Genomic DNA, 19,281 nt, shown 5'->3' on the forward strand with positions numbered 1-19,281 from the left:
TTGGATTCCTCCAAGAGCTTAAACTGTGAGAATTCTCCCACCAGAATAGTCTTTTCTTTCCAGACATCGCACTAAGAATCCTCCACGAATTGCCCTGGAAATCCTCCAGGACTTCCTTTTGGCAACCTCCCAGCAGTTCATTCTGTCAATCCTTCGGGAGTTACTTTCGGAAATCCCTAAGAGTTCCGTCGAGAAATTCTCTAAGAGTAGCGTTTGGAAATCCCCAAGAGTTTCTTCTGGGAATCTCCAGAAGTTCAAACTGAAAATACTCCTGAAGTTTCTTCTGGTAGCTCTCCCAGAATTTCTTCAGAAAATACTACAGAAGTTCCTTGTGGCAATCCTTCAAAAAATCATTTTGAGAATCTTCCAGGATTTTTTCCTAACAATTCATCTAGAGTTCCACCTCCAGGAGTTCTGTTTGGGTTCCTTCATAAATTACTTCTGGTGTTTCATATGGGAATCTTCCTGGAGTTTTCTTTGGATTTCTTCAGGAGTTACATCTGGAGTACCACAAGGAAATCCTCCTGGAGTTCCATATGGGAATCCCCCAGGAGTTACTTTTGGAAATCCTTTAAAAGTTTCCTCTGGGAATCCTCCAGGAGTTTCTAGAAAAATCTCTAGATCGAAACCTTGGATTAATTTCCAGGAGAAATTCTCACATAGATCTCAGCCAAAGCTTTATTGGGAATCATTAAAGGAGCTCTTGAAACCTGTATAAATTTAGAGAAAAATAAATAAATATGGAGGAATCCACAGAAGACATTGGCGGAAGAATTCTCAAAAAGAAAACCTGGAGTAATCCCCACATAGAAAATCCTGAGGAAGATATGGGAAGAATCTCCAGCAAGAATATCTAGTAAGATGGCATTCGTGGAGTAATAGACAGATGAAATTCCTCGTGGAATCCCCGATGGAGGAATCTCTAAAGGGATTCTTGGGAGAATCGCCAGAAGAAATTTCTTGTGAAATCTCCAGAAGGACTTCCTGGAAGAAACCCTAGATGGCATTCTTTATGGAATTCTCAGGAAGAACTCCTGGAGTTAATCCTCAGATGTAACTCCTGGAGGAATCCCCAGAAGGACATCTTGGAGGAATCATCAGATGAAATTTGTGGAGGAATCCCCAGAATGAGTTTTAGGAGAAATTTCTAGAAGGCATTCCTGAAGTTAGCCACACGCGAAATTTTTGGAGAAAGTGCCCGGATAATCGAGTTTGATCGGGTGTATCATAATGGCATGTTATTGATATTGACAAACAAGGCCTGTTACTGTAGTTAACTTTTCAATAATTCCAGATTCGAAAAATATTTAAAAATGTTCATTAGCGGAAAAAAACTGGCGAACTTATGACACATTTTATTAGTAAAATTATTATTTTCAACGGTCAAAAATATTTTTTATAGTGATTATAATTTGTCATTTTCCAATGGTATTTTTCGGTTTTTTTTTTAAATTTCGCCTCGTAACCGATGGGTAGCTTCGGAAATATAAAGAAAATCTAGAACTTGTACTAGAAAATCCACAATAGGTATTTCTGGGAGTACCTACTATAAAACAAAAAAAAATACAAAAATAATTTCTGTAGGGTATTTTATAGAACACTAGCTGTCCCGGCAAACTTTGTCTTGCCAAGTTGTTGTGATTTGACAATTGTTAAGGTCATTGTAGCATGGCACTCTAGATTGGTTTCATTTCGATCGTTTTGATTTTCTTCCCCGGTCATAAAGAATCACTACTTTATCAGGTTTCTTATTTTTTCAGTTCCTTTTCATAACTTTTTCTATATATAAACACAGCCACCACGAATACGAATCAAACCCTGCATAAGTCATCCTGATCAGTTCACCCGTTCGTGAGTTTTGTTGCCTCAAATGGAAATTAAACTCATTTTTATATATATAGATAGATTAACTGTCCCGGAAAACGTCGTACTGTACTGCCTGCCTACAGTGTTTTTTTTTAACATACAGCTCCAAAGGGACGTGCACGCAAAGTCATCTGTGAGACACTCACATTCCAGAGATTGGAGGGTTGTCACACCAAGTTAAGAACCTTCCCCTGTCCAAAAACACCCTGCATACAAAATTTCACGGTTCAGTAGTTACCGAATTTATAAGGGTCACACAGACAGACAAACAGACAGAAATTCATGATGTGATCCAATTTTTTACTGGAAGTGTTGTCACTATTTTAAGAGTTTCTAGTCCCTGAAGGACTCAACAATAGAACTTTGTGGACTTTTGTCAAGATGTGGATTTAACTTAACTAGGTGCGAATTTAGGAATTTTTTTCAATGAACGTGTCCGAACCATTATGAATTTAGAAATCATCGGTAAATGCTTTAACCCTTTCGTGACGAACCAGCCAACTGTGCTGTTGAGCGGTAATAGTTTAACATATTTTTTCATCAGTTTAGACTTTTTTTTATTTGATGTAAACTGTTTCAATAATTCAGCCATTACTTATACTTGTATGTGTACAAACAAACTTTTGTTTCCGTTGCCTGCACAGAGAGATGAAACTACCCAAAAGTGAGTTCTTTCCACCCAACTTCGGGGTTGCGTGCGTTAAGCCAATTTTGAGTTGATGGAATCGATTTTTTTTCGGGTTCTTCCCGCTTGCTTCCATGTGAAAAAAATACCTAATTTTAAGTTGTTTTCACACAACCGAAATTTCGACTAGGTTGTATTCACTCAAATTTGAGTACTGTGCTAGAAACTCAGTGTTGGGTTGACGCACTTAACTCCAAAAGTTGGGCTGTTCTCTCTTTACTCTCTGACAATAATAGAAAGAGCGCATGAAAAGGGAGATGGAAAAGAACTCAAAATTGAGTTTAAAAGTACCTAATTTTGAGTTTTTCAGTTTCTCCGTGTGTGAGATATACCACAACAAAATAAACAAAAGTGGGCAAAAACCGTAAAATATGAAAAAGTTTTATCTGTCGCATATTTTTTGATTTCCGATTAATCTAGGTTGTCAAAGCTAGAAAACGAAAGATAAAAAGTAATTCTTTCAAATGAGGAAAAATAACTGTTGTTTTGTTGGGAAATCTAAGTTGAGCCATATGTATGGAGATTTCACTTTTTTGCTCTCCGTCCCGAAAGGGTTAAGTATTCAGAACATGAACATACCTTTAAATAGATGACATTTTCAAAGCATATTGACCTAGTACCGATTTAAAACGAGCAGATCATTCAGCGAAGTAAGACTAAAAAACTACACTCACAAACACGCGCAAAGAGACTGGGGATATTTCGCATATTCACAGGACTTGTAAAATGTAGGATACTATCTTCATGATACTATGGAGTGGGCAATATCACACAGTAAGCCTGATGCAGACGAGACGAAACTTGGATATGCTATCGGTGCGATTACTCAAACTTTTGGTATTTGTGAAGACACAAGGGGATGATCGGAAATGTGTACATTACTCTACGTAAGCTTGTATGATTTTTCTTTCGTTGGAATTCTATCGTTTTTTTTTGCGATCAAAGGTTTGCGTGAAATTTTGAATTTCCAATTCGATAGTCGGTGCTCTTGATTTGTTTTTTTTTGCGTTGTGTATTTACACTACACGAGGATAATTTTAGCGAAAAATTGGCAGCACTGGAACATTAGCTTGCTCGAAAAAAAAATAAATGTCGGTATCAATTGCTCGGTTGAACTGATGCCAAATTTACGGATAAGAAGGTGGTGCAGTTTCGGCTTAACGGTGCTAGCGGAGTAATATGTGTATGCGAATTATATTAGTGGTCGTATTTTGCCAGGAAAACAATGTTTATCGAATAGATACTAATTTAAAATTGTTTGTACTCCAGTGCACTTTTTCGGCACCAATGTTGTACGCGAATGGTGTATTTACATTCAGATAGATACAGCCCAGTAGCACAGCGTGCACATGTAGTGGTAGTTGAGTCTGTAACCTGTACGAGTTTAGTTGTTGTGTATGTTCAATAGTTTGATGAGAGTGTTTAAGATGTTGTTGGTAGATGAGAGACGGTTTGAGTGTGGTTCATTTGCACATTATTCCAACAAAGCATGAATTCTAATTGAGATGTTAGTATGGACTTCATGGCACGTAAAGTTTCTCATCAACGTACAAATGCAAAAATAATAATCAAATGGAAACATGAACCATTAGTCGTCACTCAAATCGCCTATCAATCGCCACTCAATGAATAAAGGCATATTTGCTCGGGAAGAATGATCAGGAGTGATGAGAAGTTATGAAAAAGTTCATGCGTCATGAACTCAATTGTGAAGATGGCGGCATCGAGAAAAAAAAGATGATATGTAACGACGAAACCGTCAGCGACAGCGATTCGACAACAATGGTCTTTCCTGTGTGTATGTAATAGTGAGTGTCTGTGGTTGCCGTGGTATGCTAGAGATTGAGTTGAACACATTTACAGGTATCGCTAGACATATATGTTTGCCTATGTATTGGTATGGTCGCCATAAATTGTGGCCGATTTGATGAACATCGGGGCGTAGTGGAATTAAGTTTCTATTTTTCTTTTGGTCTGTGGCGGCTTGATGAGATGACATACAAAGATAGCTCATTCGTTAGGCTCTATTGCTTGATTTGCTGGACAGACAGGACGTGAAGTATGCTCGTTTCTGTGTAGTTGGGTGTTGATTAGCTAAACGTTCGCGCTCAACTATTCTAAGAAATTGACTTCGTCAGCGATTTAGTCATGGCGCGCGTATGTGTCGAAGTTATTTCTAGATTTAGCAACAGCTGGAAAGTTGAGACTTACGTGGCGAGTGTATGAACTCTTCGGCTAGTTTAGGATTAGTTTCATTGTATGATTTTACATTTGTGATTTGTATGTATAGTTCAAGTAGTGCCCCAAGATACGGTTTTTCGTTTCGTCGGTATTGACATAGAGGTTGAGGGTGATTTTGTTTGAATAAAAAGTAGAAAAATATTAGAAGGTACACTGAAAGAGTTGGATTAAAATACATGAAACTTATGATCCGTGTAAACACATTTATACGAAAAACAATGAAAAAAAAAACATAATAGAAACGGGAGGGTTTTTTTGGGAATCACAAAATCTCTCTCTATGGATATTTGAATCATTTGAAGTACTAGACTTGTTACAGTTAAATTTTCCAAAATTCAAGAAAGGTTGGTGATACATACTAAGTTAGAAAAATACTAGAAACATGACCAGGATTAATAGGAATGTCAAGAAGAAAAAAAATGATACAACATCTTTGAAAACAAAATGAAATACACCAATTGATCACTCCACCACAAACATTCATGTAGACAACACCTAAACAACAACTGAACCCTAAATCCTATCATATCTAATTCTATCTGGTATTCGAATGGCTAACTAATATACTACCTACTATCATCACTACAAAGCATTTTACTTTACACAGTTTAAATATTTATTGTTTATTTTCCACTGCTTTAAGATTTTCTGCGAACTATAGTAACAAGTAGTTCCGAAGCAGTGTCAGAGAATAAAAAGCTTAGGTAAACCAAAGTCCTAAACATATTTAATTGCATACAAATTGTGTGGAATTTTAAAATGGAATCAACTAGTGTATTGGTTCCCTTATTAAGCAAGTGGCTCCCATTTTCATCCTACGAAAAATAAAAAATTGAAGCGCTGTTTGTTTTGTTTCTTATTTTTGTATTTTTTGTTAGAAGTGAAGACGCATGAAAACAGAGCGGAATCAATAGGAACCGCAATCGCTTGTTTTCAAATAGGGTGAATTTGAGAACGTGAGATTTGTAATCGCATTTACACCCTATTAGATGTAAGAACTTTAAATATTTCTTCAACACATGGATAATTCTTTCTCCATATTCCAGGGTCTTCTTCAAGAACTATCAGATAAGAGATTAAAAAAAAACAGGTAAAAAGAACATCTTTTAAAAGGATTTTTGGTAAAAAATCTATTGAAAGCTGAGAAGTTGGCAAAATGCATAGCAAAGGTATGTTTCCAAAGGAATTGTTGAGACATTTAACTTTAAAATCTTTAAAAATTTAAAATTCTAAAAAAATGCTCGACGAGTAATTTCGGATGATTCATAGGAGAATGTTGATAGAGTTTCTTGAGATATTTTTAAGAAAGTTATTTAGAAAATCATCCAAGTAAACACTAGGAGCACTGATGCTAATTGTAAACAGAAGTTTATCAGAAATTGTTTCAGGAGTGGATCTGAAGGGTTGGATAAAACACATTCCTTTTACGAATTCCTCTATTCAAAGAGTTCTTCTTTCGGCTGCAACAAAATTAATCCTGGTTTCGTTTTATCAATACACCTGGTTTAGTCTACAAATTAGTTTCGAGTAATTTTTTCTGAACAGTCAGAATCCTTTAATCAAGTAAATTATAGTAAACATCTAGAAAATCTGTAAGAATGAAAAAAGCTTTCAAAGTTCAGCTTTCTGGAACAAATTCGCAATTTCCAACATTTGGCTCTCAACCTGTGCCAACCTTTCAAACTTATCTGCACACTCAATCCAATTTTGACGATAAATAGAATTATTTCGATAATCGTGTGCAGAAGGTAAACAATCCATTTTTAATGTATTCAGCTGTTCTAACTAAAAAAAAATACCGAATTCGGTATTAAAATAAGTGTGTGCATTTTCCAGATTTTGAGATTCTCCTAATGACTCCATATGATACACGATCCTGATTTTCCCAGACAAAAAAAAAAGATTTTTCAAAAATGAACCTGACATTTTTAATCCAAGTTTCTGATGCCAACTTTCTTTCCCCTACAGTACTACTCTACTAATCTACCACTATAACGACGAAATCAAATGACTCCCAATTACTCAAAAATGCATCGCCCCGATTCGAGCAGATGCCAAACAAAAAACCAACAACAACGATTACACATACATACAATTACACTCAGATTGCACTCTCCGACACATCAATCAACAATTTGGTTCGGGATCGGCGGAACAATGAAGAAAGGTTATGGGGTTTAGTCTTAGGAAGTTCTATTCTAAGACAATCGATCGAGTTTCGAATTTTCTTGATCAATGTGAGAAACAAAACAAAAAAATGATAAAAGAAACGAAAATAACCGAAAAACAAAACAACGGAACACGACGACAATGTACGACGACGAATTTCTATCTCTGTTCTGGGATAAAGTTCGTAGGGGGGAGACAGTTGGAGATAACGGATGGCAACAACGGTAGTAGTGACATACTATTAGGTTTAAGAGAAAAAAATGGCGATATATACGTACTTGCACGCCCAACCATCTGAATCGCACGTACCCCCTTTCGAAACGTCGCCACTGTGTAGTTGTTGTTGTTTGTTGATGTCATTTTTGTTTTTTGGTTAGTTGTTTGTTTGTGTGAACAGTTTAGCGATAATTTCGGGGTTTTGTGATTGGTTGGTTTTTATATTTTGGATTTTTTTTCGTTATGGAGTCGAGCGGTAGTAGTAGTAGTGGTGGTGGTAAATGCGTTTTTGTTATGAAGGATTTCAAAGCATAGAAAAGAAAAAAGGAAGAAAAGAACATTTAATATGGTGAGAATGATCTATGGCACATGACATCCGGGCGCAGTTGATGAGGTTAGGAAACACGTTGCTGACAAATGGATGGCTTTAGCAGCAGAGAAATAGGTTCGCACAAAGATGGAGGATGAGAGGAGATTTCGTGTTGGTTCTGAACATACACACAACTTCGCCGAGAAGATTGCAACACTGTATCTTGGTTGGTCCGGGTTATGACAGAAATGTCCTGAGAGGTTCGAAAAATAGATGGCACTAGCATGTTTGTGTTCCATGTGTAGTAGAAATGGTTTAGTGTTACTTGTTTGACGGACGGTGAACTCCATTGGATAAAATGTGTATCATAGTAGCGACAAGGACGTAGATTTAATATAAACTCGTGTCGTTTAACAGTTAGCCTGACTTAATGGCAGACACCTGCGTATACATCGAACGAAAGCAAGTTATTAGTTATGGTGTGGGGTATCATGTTTAGTTGGGTATAACAATGATATATGAAGCAGTTAGCGATAGGTTCTTAACCTTTTGAACAGTTTTGTTATGAATAAATTTCAAATGAAATGCTTATGATTATTCTCTATAGAATCAGTTACTTTGTCCAATGATATTTCCAATGTTTCAGATTGTTTCCTAAACATTTGCGAGCTAATTTTGTACAACTGAGTCTACAAATTATGTGTATAAATGATTATTTTTATATTTAAGACATTATTTATAAATGTTATCGAAAAGTTTAATTGCCACTTATTCCGTTCTTTTAAATCAAACATAATCCATGGATGATTTTCTTTTTGATAACATTTGCCAAAAAATCTTCAAACTGGCTATTTGTTTTGCTCTTGTACTTCATAGTTCATCATAAGGCCAGCAGAAGGCACTAGTGTGAAACATCAATAAATGTGCCGGCTCTTGGTGGTAAATGACACAACTAAGACAATTTAAAGTGATCCGCACGAAAATTTGTCAGCATAACATGCGCTTAGTGCAAAAACTTCGTTCTGGTGGGATTCGAATCCACGACTCCGTTTTCGCTAGACAGGCACTTTAGCCAGCCAACTAAGCCACAGAGCAGGTAATGATACTGCGGAATAGAAAGCCAAACTGACTCCGAAGCCACAACGTGAACACTCCTTTTTCACAAGCCCATCTCTCTGTTGGCTTAGATGCCGTTTTGTGCCCACTAACTGCAAGTGAGAGCGAATTGTTTTTAGGAGCATTCCTAGAATAAACTAAACTCCTGAAAGATTTTCATAAGGAACTCTTGCATAATGCTTAAAATGAACTCCTGCAAAAATCTCAGAAGAAACTTCAGAAGAATTCACAAAAGAATTTTCTGGAAGATTTTGAGAAGAGCCTTCTGAAGGATTCTCAGGAAATTTCCAGAAGAAACAAAAGTAGGGCTCCTAGAAGAAACTTCTGGAGGGTTTTCAGGAGACTCTGGAGAAAGATTTTCAGGAGATACTTCCGAAGGATACCCAGAAGGAACTTCTGGAGGACTTCCAGAAGCAACCCTTGGATCATTCCCAGAAGGAAGTCCGGGAGAATGGATAATGGAGCAAAATTTTCGAGTTTTCGCTGCATGTAAACAAAGGCATCACCGTATATGAATATTTGACAGCAGTGGAGTTGGATGTCGTACACACAAGGCTACGGTGACACTATGCGTTCATTCCATAGCAGCCGTTTTAGTTATTTTAGTGATCTACTCTCAGAACAAACTCCTGCATTATGCGCATAAGCAACTCTAAGAGTTTTCCAGTAAAGATTTCGTGGGAAATTCCTGAAGGAACTCTAGGAGGAAATAAAGTAAATAAACAATGGAGAAATTCCAAAAAAGATTTTAGGGGAATTTAAGCAAAAGCTGAAGGAGAATCCAATATTGAAGTTCAAGAAGAATCCATGAATACCAAAAAGAACTACTGTAAGAATCCCCCAACTGTTGCAGGAATCCTAGAAGAACTCTTGAAGAAATACTTGGACGATTCTCAGAAAGATTTCCTGGAACTCCTGGAAAAAGGAACTCCTGATGGAATCACAAAAAATAAACTTTTGAAGGAATCCCAGGAAGAACTTCTAGAGGAACCTAGAGGAAGAAACTCCTAAAAGAATATCAGAAAGAATTTCTAACGGGATTTCAGAAAATAATCTTGAAACTATTTCAAGGAAAGAGACATCTGAGTTGAATCCAAAAGGAACTACGAAAGAAATTTCTAGAGAAACTCCTAGAGAAATTCTAGGGTTCAGGAACTCTGTTTTTCGAAAATTCCCCATTGAATTGCAAGAGATAACAAAGCGGAAAGGAACGAGTTAGCTACGACAAATCTTAGGAATTCTTGGAAGAATACCAGTAGGAACTGATTGGGAAAACCTGCAAGTAGTTCTGGATGAATTCTAAGAGATGTTATAGAAAAAATCTTTGGGATTTCCCTAAGGCACCACAGAAGAAAATTACAAAGGAATCCGTAAAAGAATTCGTAGAGGAATCTCAGAAGATACCTATAAAAAAATATTTGTTAGGATATCGAAATCTCGTTCCGAGAAATGGACTATTCCGGAAAGTGTGTCAAAACTGTCGTGTGGAATGTGTTTTATAGTAAAACTTTCACTGCATATTGAAATGTTGCAATATATTTTGTCAGCGGCATTTCATTCTTGTCAATTGAAACATTCTGTCAATTGAAAAAAAAAAAATCAAATCTACCCCTATTATCAAAAATACCTCATTTAGCGGTACATCATTCAAGTGTGAAGTATTTCTGCGTTAACTGGGGCAAAATGCAACATTGGGAACTATGTTCAGTAGTTTAACACATTATTATTAGCTTTATTATGACGATTTTCAGCCATAAAATTTATCTTCTTTTTTCCCAAGTTTCCTAAAAAAATCGGATGATTGTCTTATTAAGGCAAAACTACAATTCCCCATTTTTTGGTTTTCGTTTTTTTTTTTATTAAATAACGAGGCAATATTTTTAGAACTGAGTGCCACACACATTTAGAGGAATGATCAAGGTATTTCCTGAACCAATTCCTGGTGGATAATGTTTATCAGTTTTCCAGTAACCATCTTTTTCAAAATTTCGTTCAAAAATGGTCTGTAATACTGAAAAACACTTTCCACCAGGAAAAAAATCAGGAAATACCTACCTCGATCATTCCTCTCAATGTGTATGGAAACCGATTTTGAAATCATTGGTTTGTTGTTTAATGAAAAAAAAAACAATAAATGAGGAAATGCCTCTTGTTTCAACTTACCTAAGATGCAAGCTCTCTTTGTTTTATGCCTAAAAGATCTGCCAGAGTATGAGCCTCATTATTGATACGAAAGCTTAAACTTTGAAGTACAACAGCAGACATAGCCTGAAGACATTTTGGAAAACTGCGAACTAATTTTGTAGATACCTATTTGCATTCCATACATCTATGAGATGAGAAGGTGTCGTTACGAGGTGATACATTTTTCGTTAGACTGATGATACTAGCAGTAAGTGTACTTAATTAACCCGGCTTCTCATCATTGACCGGAGAGCGTTTCAAAAACAATGGGTAATACATATCGAGCGAACAGATAAGTGGCATTTCTCGTTTAAATTTTCAACACAATCTAGCGTATAACCAAACAAATATCTGTCAACGGTGGGTTTAGGGAAATAGGCAAATGGTTGCGAATCAGTAACTTAACCAAATAGTTTATTTTTTTTATTGATCAATTCAACATGTGCGAAAATAATCGAAACGAAACTAAATTTAATCGAACGGAAAACAAACGGAACAATAAAATAGAAGAAGATTGTTTGCAAGGACATAATAACTGGCGAAAGATAACGATTAGCGCTTGTTTCGTAATAGAAGGTTATATCAGAGAGGTAAAATAATAACAGATTGCAGTTTTTTTTTGTTTAATAAAATTCAAATCCGTTTTCGGTTGATGCAAATTCAGAAAAGAAATAAAGAAAAATCGTACCGTCGATGTAAGTGTGACAGGCGGAGTTAAGGCCCTGTTTTACCATTCCTGTCTGCATCATAATCATGCCAACATCTGAAAGGTCGTAAAAATGGTTGAGAAAAAAGAGAATAAAAATGAAAAAAGGAAAGAAAAATAACGCTCAACGGAAAATATCTTCAAAAAAACCGTGGTTGGTCTTTATTTTTTCGGGTTCTTGTTTTTTTTTTTAATTTCAACGCAAACATAAACGAAAAGCGGAAACTAACAGTTAGTGGTGAATGTTTGTTGTATATATTTATTATGGGGATTGAGCTGTACTTTTCGTTACTGGAGATGTTCTTTTTGCTTGTTGCAGTGTGATGTGAAGAGAGAGTGCACTAGCCATCGACGACGACTGATGATGGTGGGGTAAAACGATGACGATCTGACGTTAGCTAGCTTCATGTTTTGCACCTTGGGTATGTTATGCTGTAGCTAGCGCATCGCTAAAATGAAATTTTTTATGTTGTTTTGGTTAACGATAAACCCCTATCGACCCACTTGGTACCACAATCTGGGATAACGCGAAACATGAAAACGGTTTGCACGAAACGTTCATGATTCACCTTGGTAATCTTCGACAGAACCGTTTGCAATTGTCTCTCTTTTGCCATTACGCAACGGTTAAAGACCCTCAAACGTGTCACCGAAGTTCCGTTTCTCAACAGTTTGGAACAATTTTGATCTGATTACAGATTAAAAAAAATCACGTACCGCTTAGATAGAGCAATTTTACTTTCTAATGAGCATGAGACTTTGGGATGCGATTTGGGTTGAGATCTCTTGTCGTTTGAGAACCTAACGGATGGGATGAGTACTAAGATATATCTGTACAAGTATGAAGAAAAAGAGAGAGAGAAAGAGAAAAATTGTCGTGCTGGTGACATGCAGTATATCCAGATACGATTAGGAAAAGTAGGTGACGGAAAACCAAAATAAGTATAATGAACCTAAGGGAATACAAAACACAAGATAAATTTCACTGCAAGGGTTGCTACATCTCGCGCACACACTTTAAAACAGCGCAGCAAAAATTCATGGGCACTATGCCACTCAGGGATAAATGAGTGATTGATTGAAATGGTGGAATTAGTTATGGTAACTAGAACAAGGATTCAGTAGTGGAACTAACCGAAACAAAATATGAGTTTCGGTTGAGTGCCGACGTGTAACACACAACCAGTATCAAACAGAAATCAAAATCAGATAGTAATCTCAATTCAAGTTCAAGCGAAAAAAAAATGAAGAAAGGCGATGTGGGCGAATAACAAGATTAGTGATGGATGGGAAACAACATGGAAAAACTGTATCAGTCAAAACAAAAATACATTTTTAATCGGAAACTAAGTATCTATTCAATGATTCTGCATCAAAACATGAAACATCATATTTACATACATTTTATATACGAATATAGTGCTTAACATTGAGAAGTCTTTTCTGAAACTTCTGCGAGCCATTTTTGAATAGAATCACCTGTAAGTCTGGGAATGTGAGTTCAAAATCGAATCTCAAAACTTCAAAAACTCGTAAGAATTCTCGTAAGAATAGTAACATTCAGTAAACACTTCTGGATTCTTCATTCTACAGAGTACAGGCTATGTAAATGCTAGGTAACGAGTAATACAGACCCCATAGAGGTCATCAGGCTCTTCCCAGCATTTCCAAGCATTTTCGTGGCACCAGTCGGGCTGCGAGCAACCAGGAGCGTGTAGCCAACCCCTGGTTAAACAAAAAAAACCGACAGCAGCGAAAAGAAAACAAGACACGAATACAAACCGGATGCAATGGCAATGACCCACGCGACGAAAAAGGATTTACGATATGGAAACTCGGCACTACAGATTTCTGAACTTTATCAGGAGAACCCGCATACTGAATCGGGAGCACCCATCAATGTTCTGAAGTATCGGATTCGGCATCGTAGCACTGCAGGAGGTGCGTTGGACCGGATAAACAGTGCGAATCATACTGTCTACCTAGGCCTTTGCTTTCACGGGTAGCCAAAAGAGTGCAGCGGATGCGACTGCTTTTGACAAGCATTCGCAGAAGCGCCGACAGTAATGCCGGTAAGTCGGACCCAACCCAGGCGTCTCGGAAAGCTGGAAGGGTGGGCCTGAAAAGCCCGGTTTGAAGAAAACAGAGGGTCTTCAGCAACCACAAGTTAGAGCGGATCAGAGTGAAGACTCCCCTCCCCAGTGAACCACAGTTGAGCGCAGGAACACCAAACCTAGGAGACGTAGGAGGGTAGGTGCCAAGCGCGAGAAGGGCGACGCGCTCGGGATCTAGACTGGACAGTCTAGGTACTCGGAAGTCTTGACGGCGATGAGGAGCAAGGCCAAGTTCGTGGAATTGGTAGCCGACGTGCGCAGTATTAGACTCGTACGGGTGAAATGAACCAAGGGTGCCGCCTACAAAAGTCTGGCGGAATAGGTTCTTGGCGAAGGGGTCGAGGTGAGATCATTGACGTCGTCACGGCGCTGCGGCAATAGTGCGAGGTGCGGGTGGCCACCGCAGCTGTTCGGTTACGGAAGGGGCCGCCAGGTACACAGGTAGCCTTGGTACAGCTATGACCCCAACATAGAAACGGCTGTATAAATTCACACACTGAATGAAACAGAATACTGGCCTCGGTAAAGTTATTGCAAATTGAGTCCTCTAATAGAAGGGAAGCTGAAAGTGGGCTGATCAGTATGCCAACTGACCTTGCATGTGCGACCGGAGGTTTGCTTCAGGTGTCTTGAGACAGGACACAAGTCATGGGACTGCAAAGGCCCTGACAGGAGGAAACTGTGTAGACGGTGCGGCGGCGAAGGCAATAAGGTGCAAGCTGTACGAGTCCACCCATGTGTTTGATTTGTTCCGGGAAATTGTGAGCTTCGTGGCCGTGCGGTTAGTGGTGTCAATCGGCTAGGCGTATCGTAAACCACTCCAGTCGGTGAAAACTTTTCGTCCAACGAAAAAATCAAAACTGGACTACTGGGTGTTCTGTGTGTTATACGTTGTCTAGCCTAAGTAATGTGTTCAGTAGTGTGGGTCATCGGAACCGTTTTCTCAGATCAAAGCTTTTTTGGTTCCGTTTCGGGTTCTGAATATCTGTGCAAAATTTGAGCACGATCGGTTGCGTCTACACTTTGCGCATTGCAATTTAAATTTGTATGGGATTTTGTATGGGAAAACATACTTTTTTGCATTTTTGATATAAGTTGAAAAAGTTTGTCTGAAACTTTTTAACCGATACTATAAAAAGATAGCCTAGGATGTTCTGAAAAACTTTGTTGAATACCGCAAGGCGATCCGATGCTTGTGAAAATAGTTATAACCAACGAATCACATGCATGTATTTATGATTTAACATGTATAGGAATAACAATAGCAACAAAATTATGCTGTTTCGCCAAGCAATGTCAAAGCTATAACTTTTTTTATAAGCATCAGATCACTTCGCGGTCTTCGACAAAGTTTTTCAGGACACTCTAGTCTAGACTATGTTTTCACTTTATCAGTTACATGGTTTTAGAAAAATTCGAGCTTATTATGAGAGAAATACAAAAAAGTGTGTTTTTCCATGTAAAACCCCATACAAACTTCAAACGCGATGCGCAAAACGTAGACATAACCGATCCTGCCCAAATTTTGCACACTTATTTGGGTCCTGAAATGGGATCAAAAAAGCTTTGCTCTGATGGGATACCATTGAATTTTTCATTTTTCCATATAAACGATGACCCACTCTAGTTCAGTCTGTGCAGCCTCTGGCTGAAGACGGTGTGAATTGTATTTTTTTTAAATTCGTGAACAGCAAGCACCCAACGGGAGGTCCACGGTGCTCTACATTCAGAAGAGTTATGGCTGACAAACAGGGATGCCATATATACAGATTTATCTGTATTATACAGATTTTTGAACATCTATACAGATGGCGTTTATATGAAATACAGATTTTCCATTTGTATAGGATACAGATTTTCCACCCAAATTTTGTATGGGATACAGATTTTTGAGCGAGTGATACAGAAAATCATCTGGCATCGCTGCTGACAAATCACAGTACAGGTAACGCAGCTGAACCTGAACCACTGTGACGTAACCCAGCAACTGCTTTGTCAGGCAGTTTCTGAGTGGGGGACGGCCATCGCCATCGTAGCGGACCCATACTTCGTGGGCTTCGTGGTCGTCCAAGTAGACAAGGTCCTGTAGTTGCTATGAACCTCTGCGGTGGTCGATCGAGTAGTTCACACAGATGCAGGACTGTATGGCGACAAGGCCGGTTGTAATTGTAGGTGACTTTAATGCCTGGGCCGTAGAATGCAGAAGCACGAATCAGTGGGATCAGATCCTGTTAGAGGCACTGGATATGCTAGATTTCGATCTGGCTAATGTCGGTACCAAAAGTACCTTCAGTCGGAACGGTGCGGAGTCAATTATCGGCGTTACCTTTGGTAGTCCTGGCCTAACAAGTAGTTTGAACTGGAGGGTAGACGATGGCTACACTCATAGCGATTCCCTGGCAGTTCGCTACAGTATCGACTACAACAGCAGACAGCGAGGAAGAGGCGGCTTGGGCAAAGACCATAAGCCCTCGTAGGTGGAAGACATCATGCTTCAACGACGAGGTGTTGAGGGAAGTGTTTCGCCGTGAGCGAATCCTACTCGGTTTAAGCGGCATGTTGATGTTTTCTTAAGGTCTTCTGCTGCTTCGCGTCCGTTTGTAGAGTCTCTTGAGTTTTCTTGTGTAATTTACTGGGTGTGTGCCCGAATCCAATTTTGGACCGTTCTCTAGTCTTCCGTGGACTGGGACAGGTGAACTGTTTGGACTGGGCCCGTGAAGAAAACCCCCGCATTGGTGGCTTGTTCCCGGCCGGATATTGGAGAGATTTATTTGTAATTTTCTTTGGAATTCGTCGTATCCACTCGGCAACGAGAAGTACGACGGCCTTATTAGAGTCAGCCAGTCAGCTTACCCATCGGGAAAACTGACCCTTCCCCTAAGGAGGTCTCAAGCCGGGCAACGCTATCTTTGTTGGATGGTCTTCTAACGGAGTGAAGCATAAGCCATCCAATCATTAACGGAAGCGCGACAGGCTGGCCCCGTTATATTTGGCTCAAGCTATTGCGAACCCGAAGACTGAGATACGGGCAAGAAAAAAGGCCCGTTTTGAGGGTCTCTGTCAGAGTGTCACTGCGAATCCGTGTGATGATGCCGTGATGATCAAAACAAGAGGTGTAATGACTGCTACAGAGATATTGGAAGGGATCATCGAGGGACTTTTTCCGCGTCATGATCCTAGTCCTTGGCCTTGGCCATTCGTAGGACAGCTGGGGACGGGGTCACCGATGAGGTACTTGCAGGGATAGCAATGTCCCTTAGTGTAGGTAAGGCCCCCCAGGTCCGGATGGAGCTCCGAGCTTGGCCTGAAAAGTAGCTATTGCAGAGTCTCCCTGGATGTTCAGGTCTTCTATCCAGAAATGCCTGGACGAGGGAGTTTTCCCTAGAAGTATGGAAGAGGCAGAGCCTGGTTCAATTGCCAAAGGCGGGGAATCCACCCGGAGACCCGTCGATATATAGACCAATATGCTTGATAGACATAATAGACAAGCATCTGGGAACACCCGGGTACCTGTACAAGATTCTAGAGAGGTTACTTCCAGAATCCGACAATACGCTGGAGGTCTACGGAGAATCGATTGAAGATGTGGAATTGATTGCTGCTCACTCGATCGCAGTTGTGGAGAAATGGATGAGCTCCAGGAAACTGGAGTTGGCTCTCCAAAAAACTGAGGTGGTGATTATGAACAACCGAAAGTTGGAGAAGCAAACGATGATTAGTGTAGGCGATGGTAATATCCCAAGCCAATTCGTCTTGTAGAGGTTTTGACAACCGTCATAAAGCCTCATACCTTTTATTTTAGTTTTATGATGATTCTGAGAACCTTTTCTAGTCTATTTGACAAAAAAATGTTACTTGGTATCACTTTGAAGTGCTCCGTCAAACACTTGGTGATGATCGAGGGTAAGACGAATGCATACAAGCTTCGTTAGCTCGCGAGTGAAGATATGCGAATACATTCAGGCCTCTGTTGTTCACTAGTCGGTTTGCTTTGCGTTTGTGTCGGCTCAGCTGTAATCCTCACTTTTTTCCAACCCTGCACAAGAGGCATACTCAGGACTGCCAGGTCGTAAAGCGAGTCATCGACGTTCGTTGCTGCAGGGTACGCAGCTAACCTTGAAGGTGCGACAGTTAGATACGAATATCGCAACTACGTACACATGCCTAACAGATACAGGGGATAGACAAAATGATCGGGACAGGCAAAATTTTCCCTTCTCAAAAAATATTCATATAGCTGTAACTTTTCGAAAAGTGCATCAAATATTCTCAAATTTTTACTGTAAGTGGATCAACTAGTTGTGTTTCAGTGGACAAAATTTGAAAAAGATCGGACTATTCTGCACGAAGTTATAAAGATTCTAGAAAAAGGTATTTTTATCCGATAGCCAACTTTGAGCTGTTATATCTCCGGATTCAATGAACCGAATGCAATGAAATTTTGACCATTTACGACTTATATAATGAGCTCTGTAAAACGTTTGACTCAACTTGAAATTATTTACGAGAGAAAAAGTTATAGCGATTTCATTTATTTTATGATTTTTTAGTAAATTGATCTATTTTTAATATGCATCCCATAAATTTTTCAATGAATTGCCAGCTATGTTGTTGCTTTCTTTCAAAACATATTTATATTAAAGACAATTAGAGGGAATATAAATGAACTATAAATAGCATCTTGAATTTTGAAACGATGTTGAAATTTAAGAAAATTTGGTGTTTTATTAGAAAAATAATCTCATCGTTATAATTTTCTTCTGTGTTGAGAATTATAAGTTAAGTCAAAAGTTTTTCAAAGCTCATTATATAAGTCATAAATGGTCAAAATTTCATTGCATTCAGTTTATTGAATCCGAAGATATAACAGCTCAAAGTTGGCTATCGGATAAATATACCTTTTTCTAGAATCTTTATAACTTCATGCAGAATAGCCCGATCTTTTCCGAATTTTGTCCACTGATACACAACTAGTTGATCCAATTACAGTAAAAATTTGAGAATATTTGATGCACTTTTCGAAAAGTTACAGCTATTTGAATATTTTTTGAGAAGAGAAAATTTTGACTGTCCCGATCATTTTGTCTATCCCCTGTACCTCCCAGAGGCCAATTCCTGCAACTTTATAAGGCACACACAAAACTCAGAATGATTGTGTTGTTCAGGATATAACACAATAAAATATCAGAATAAGATTGTTTTATTCAGGTGATAATAGAATGGCAATTTTTCCAAAAGACGTATGAAGCTGATACTTAGTTTCCGGTTAGAGATGTTAATGATACAAAAATGATACAACCTAAAATCTCGATAATTATGACTGATGGTGGTGACAATGGGTAGTGTAACAAAGGCGTACAGAATATAATGTTGGATATTCCGGGGGAAGGATTTTACATCATAGATATGCACTCAGGCGATAAAAATCCATTCACAATAGTGGGTGAAAGTGATGCACAAAAAGTCCGACAAAGTGACAGCACATAATCTTCCATTGTGGCACTGATTTGTTTACACAACAGTATACTGCATTGTTTGCATTGATCTTTGCAAGTGATTCGGAAAGTTCACACGCTTTCGAGAGTCGTTGATTTGAGTCATTTTTGTTCACCATTGTTTGCATATCCAATGCAGCAGCTGTTTGGCATTGATGTGAAGCGAAGAAAACTTTAAA

General features: G+C 38.6%; 1 protein-coding gene across 40 annotated transcripts in view; it reads right to left on the reverse strand.

Moving 5' to 3' along the window:
* Window positions 1-19,281, reverse strand: part of LOC109398458 (calcium-activated potassium channel slowpoke) — a gene marked incomplete at its 3' end in the record, with an annotated part of 197,830 nt that overhangs the window by 20,558 nt on the left and 157,991 nt on the right. For 21 of the 40 annotated variants that reach the window (XM_062846869.1, XM_062846866.1, XM_062846868.1 and 18 more), the window contains 1 exon segment: window positions 11,476-11,550. In XM_062846869.1, coding sequence (XP_062702853.1) covers window positions 11,476-11,550 — 75 coding nt within the window. 40 annotated transcript variants of the gene reach the window in all.

This window comes from Aedes albopictus, chromosome 1 (genome assembly GCF_035046485.1).
Source record: "Aedes albopictus strain Foshan chromosome 1, AalbF5, whole genome shotgun sequence".
Taxonomy (NCBI): domain Eukaryota; kingdom Metazoa; phylum Arthropoda; class Insecta; order Diptera; family Culicidae; genus Aedes; species Aedes albopictus.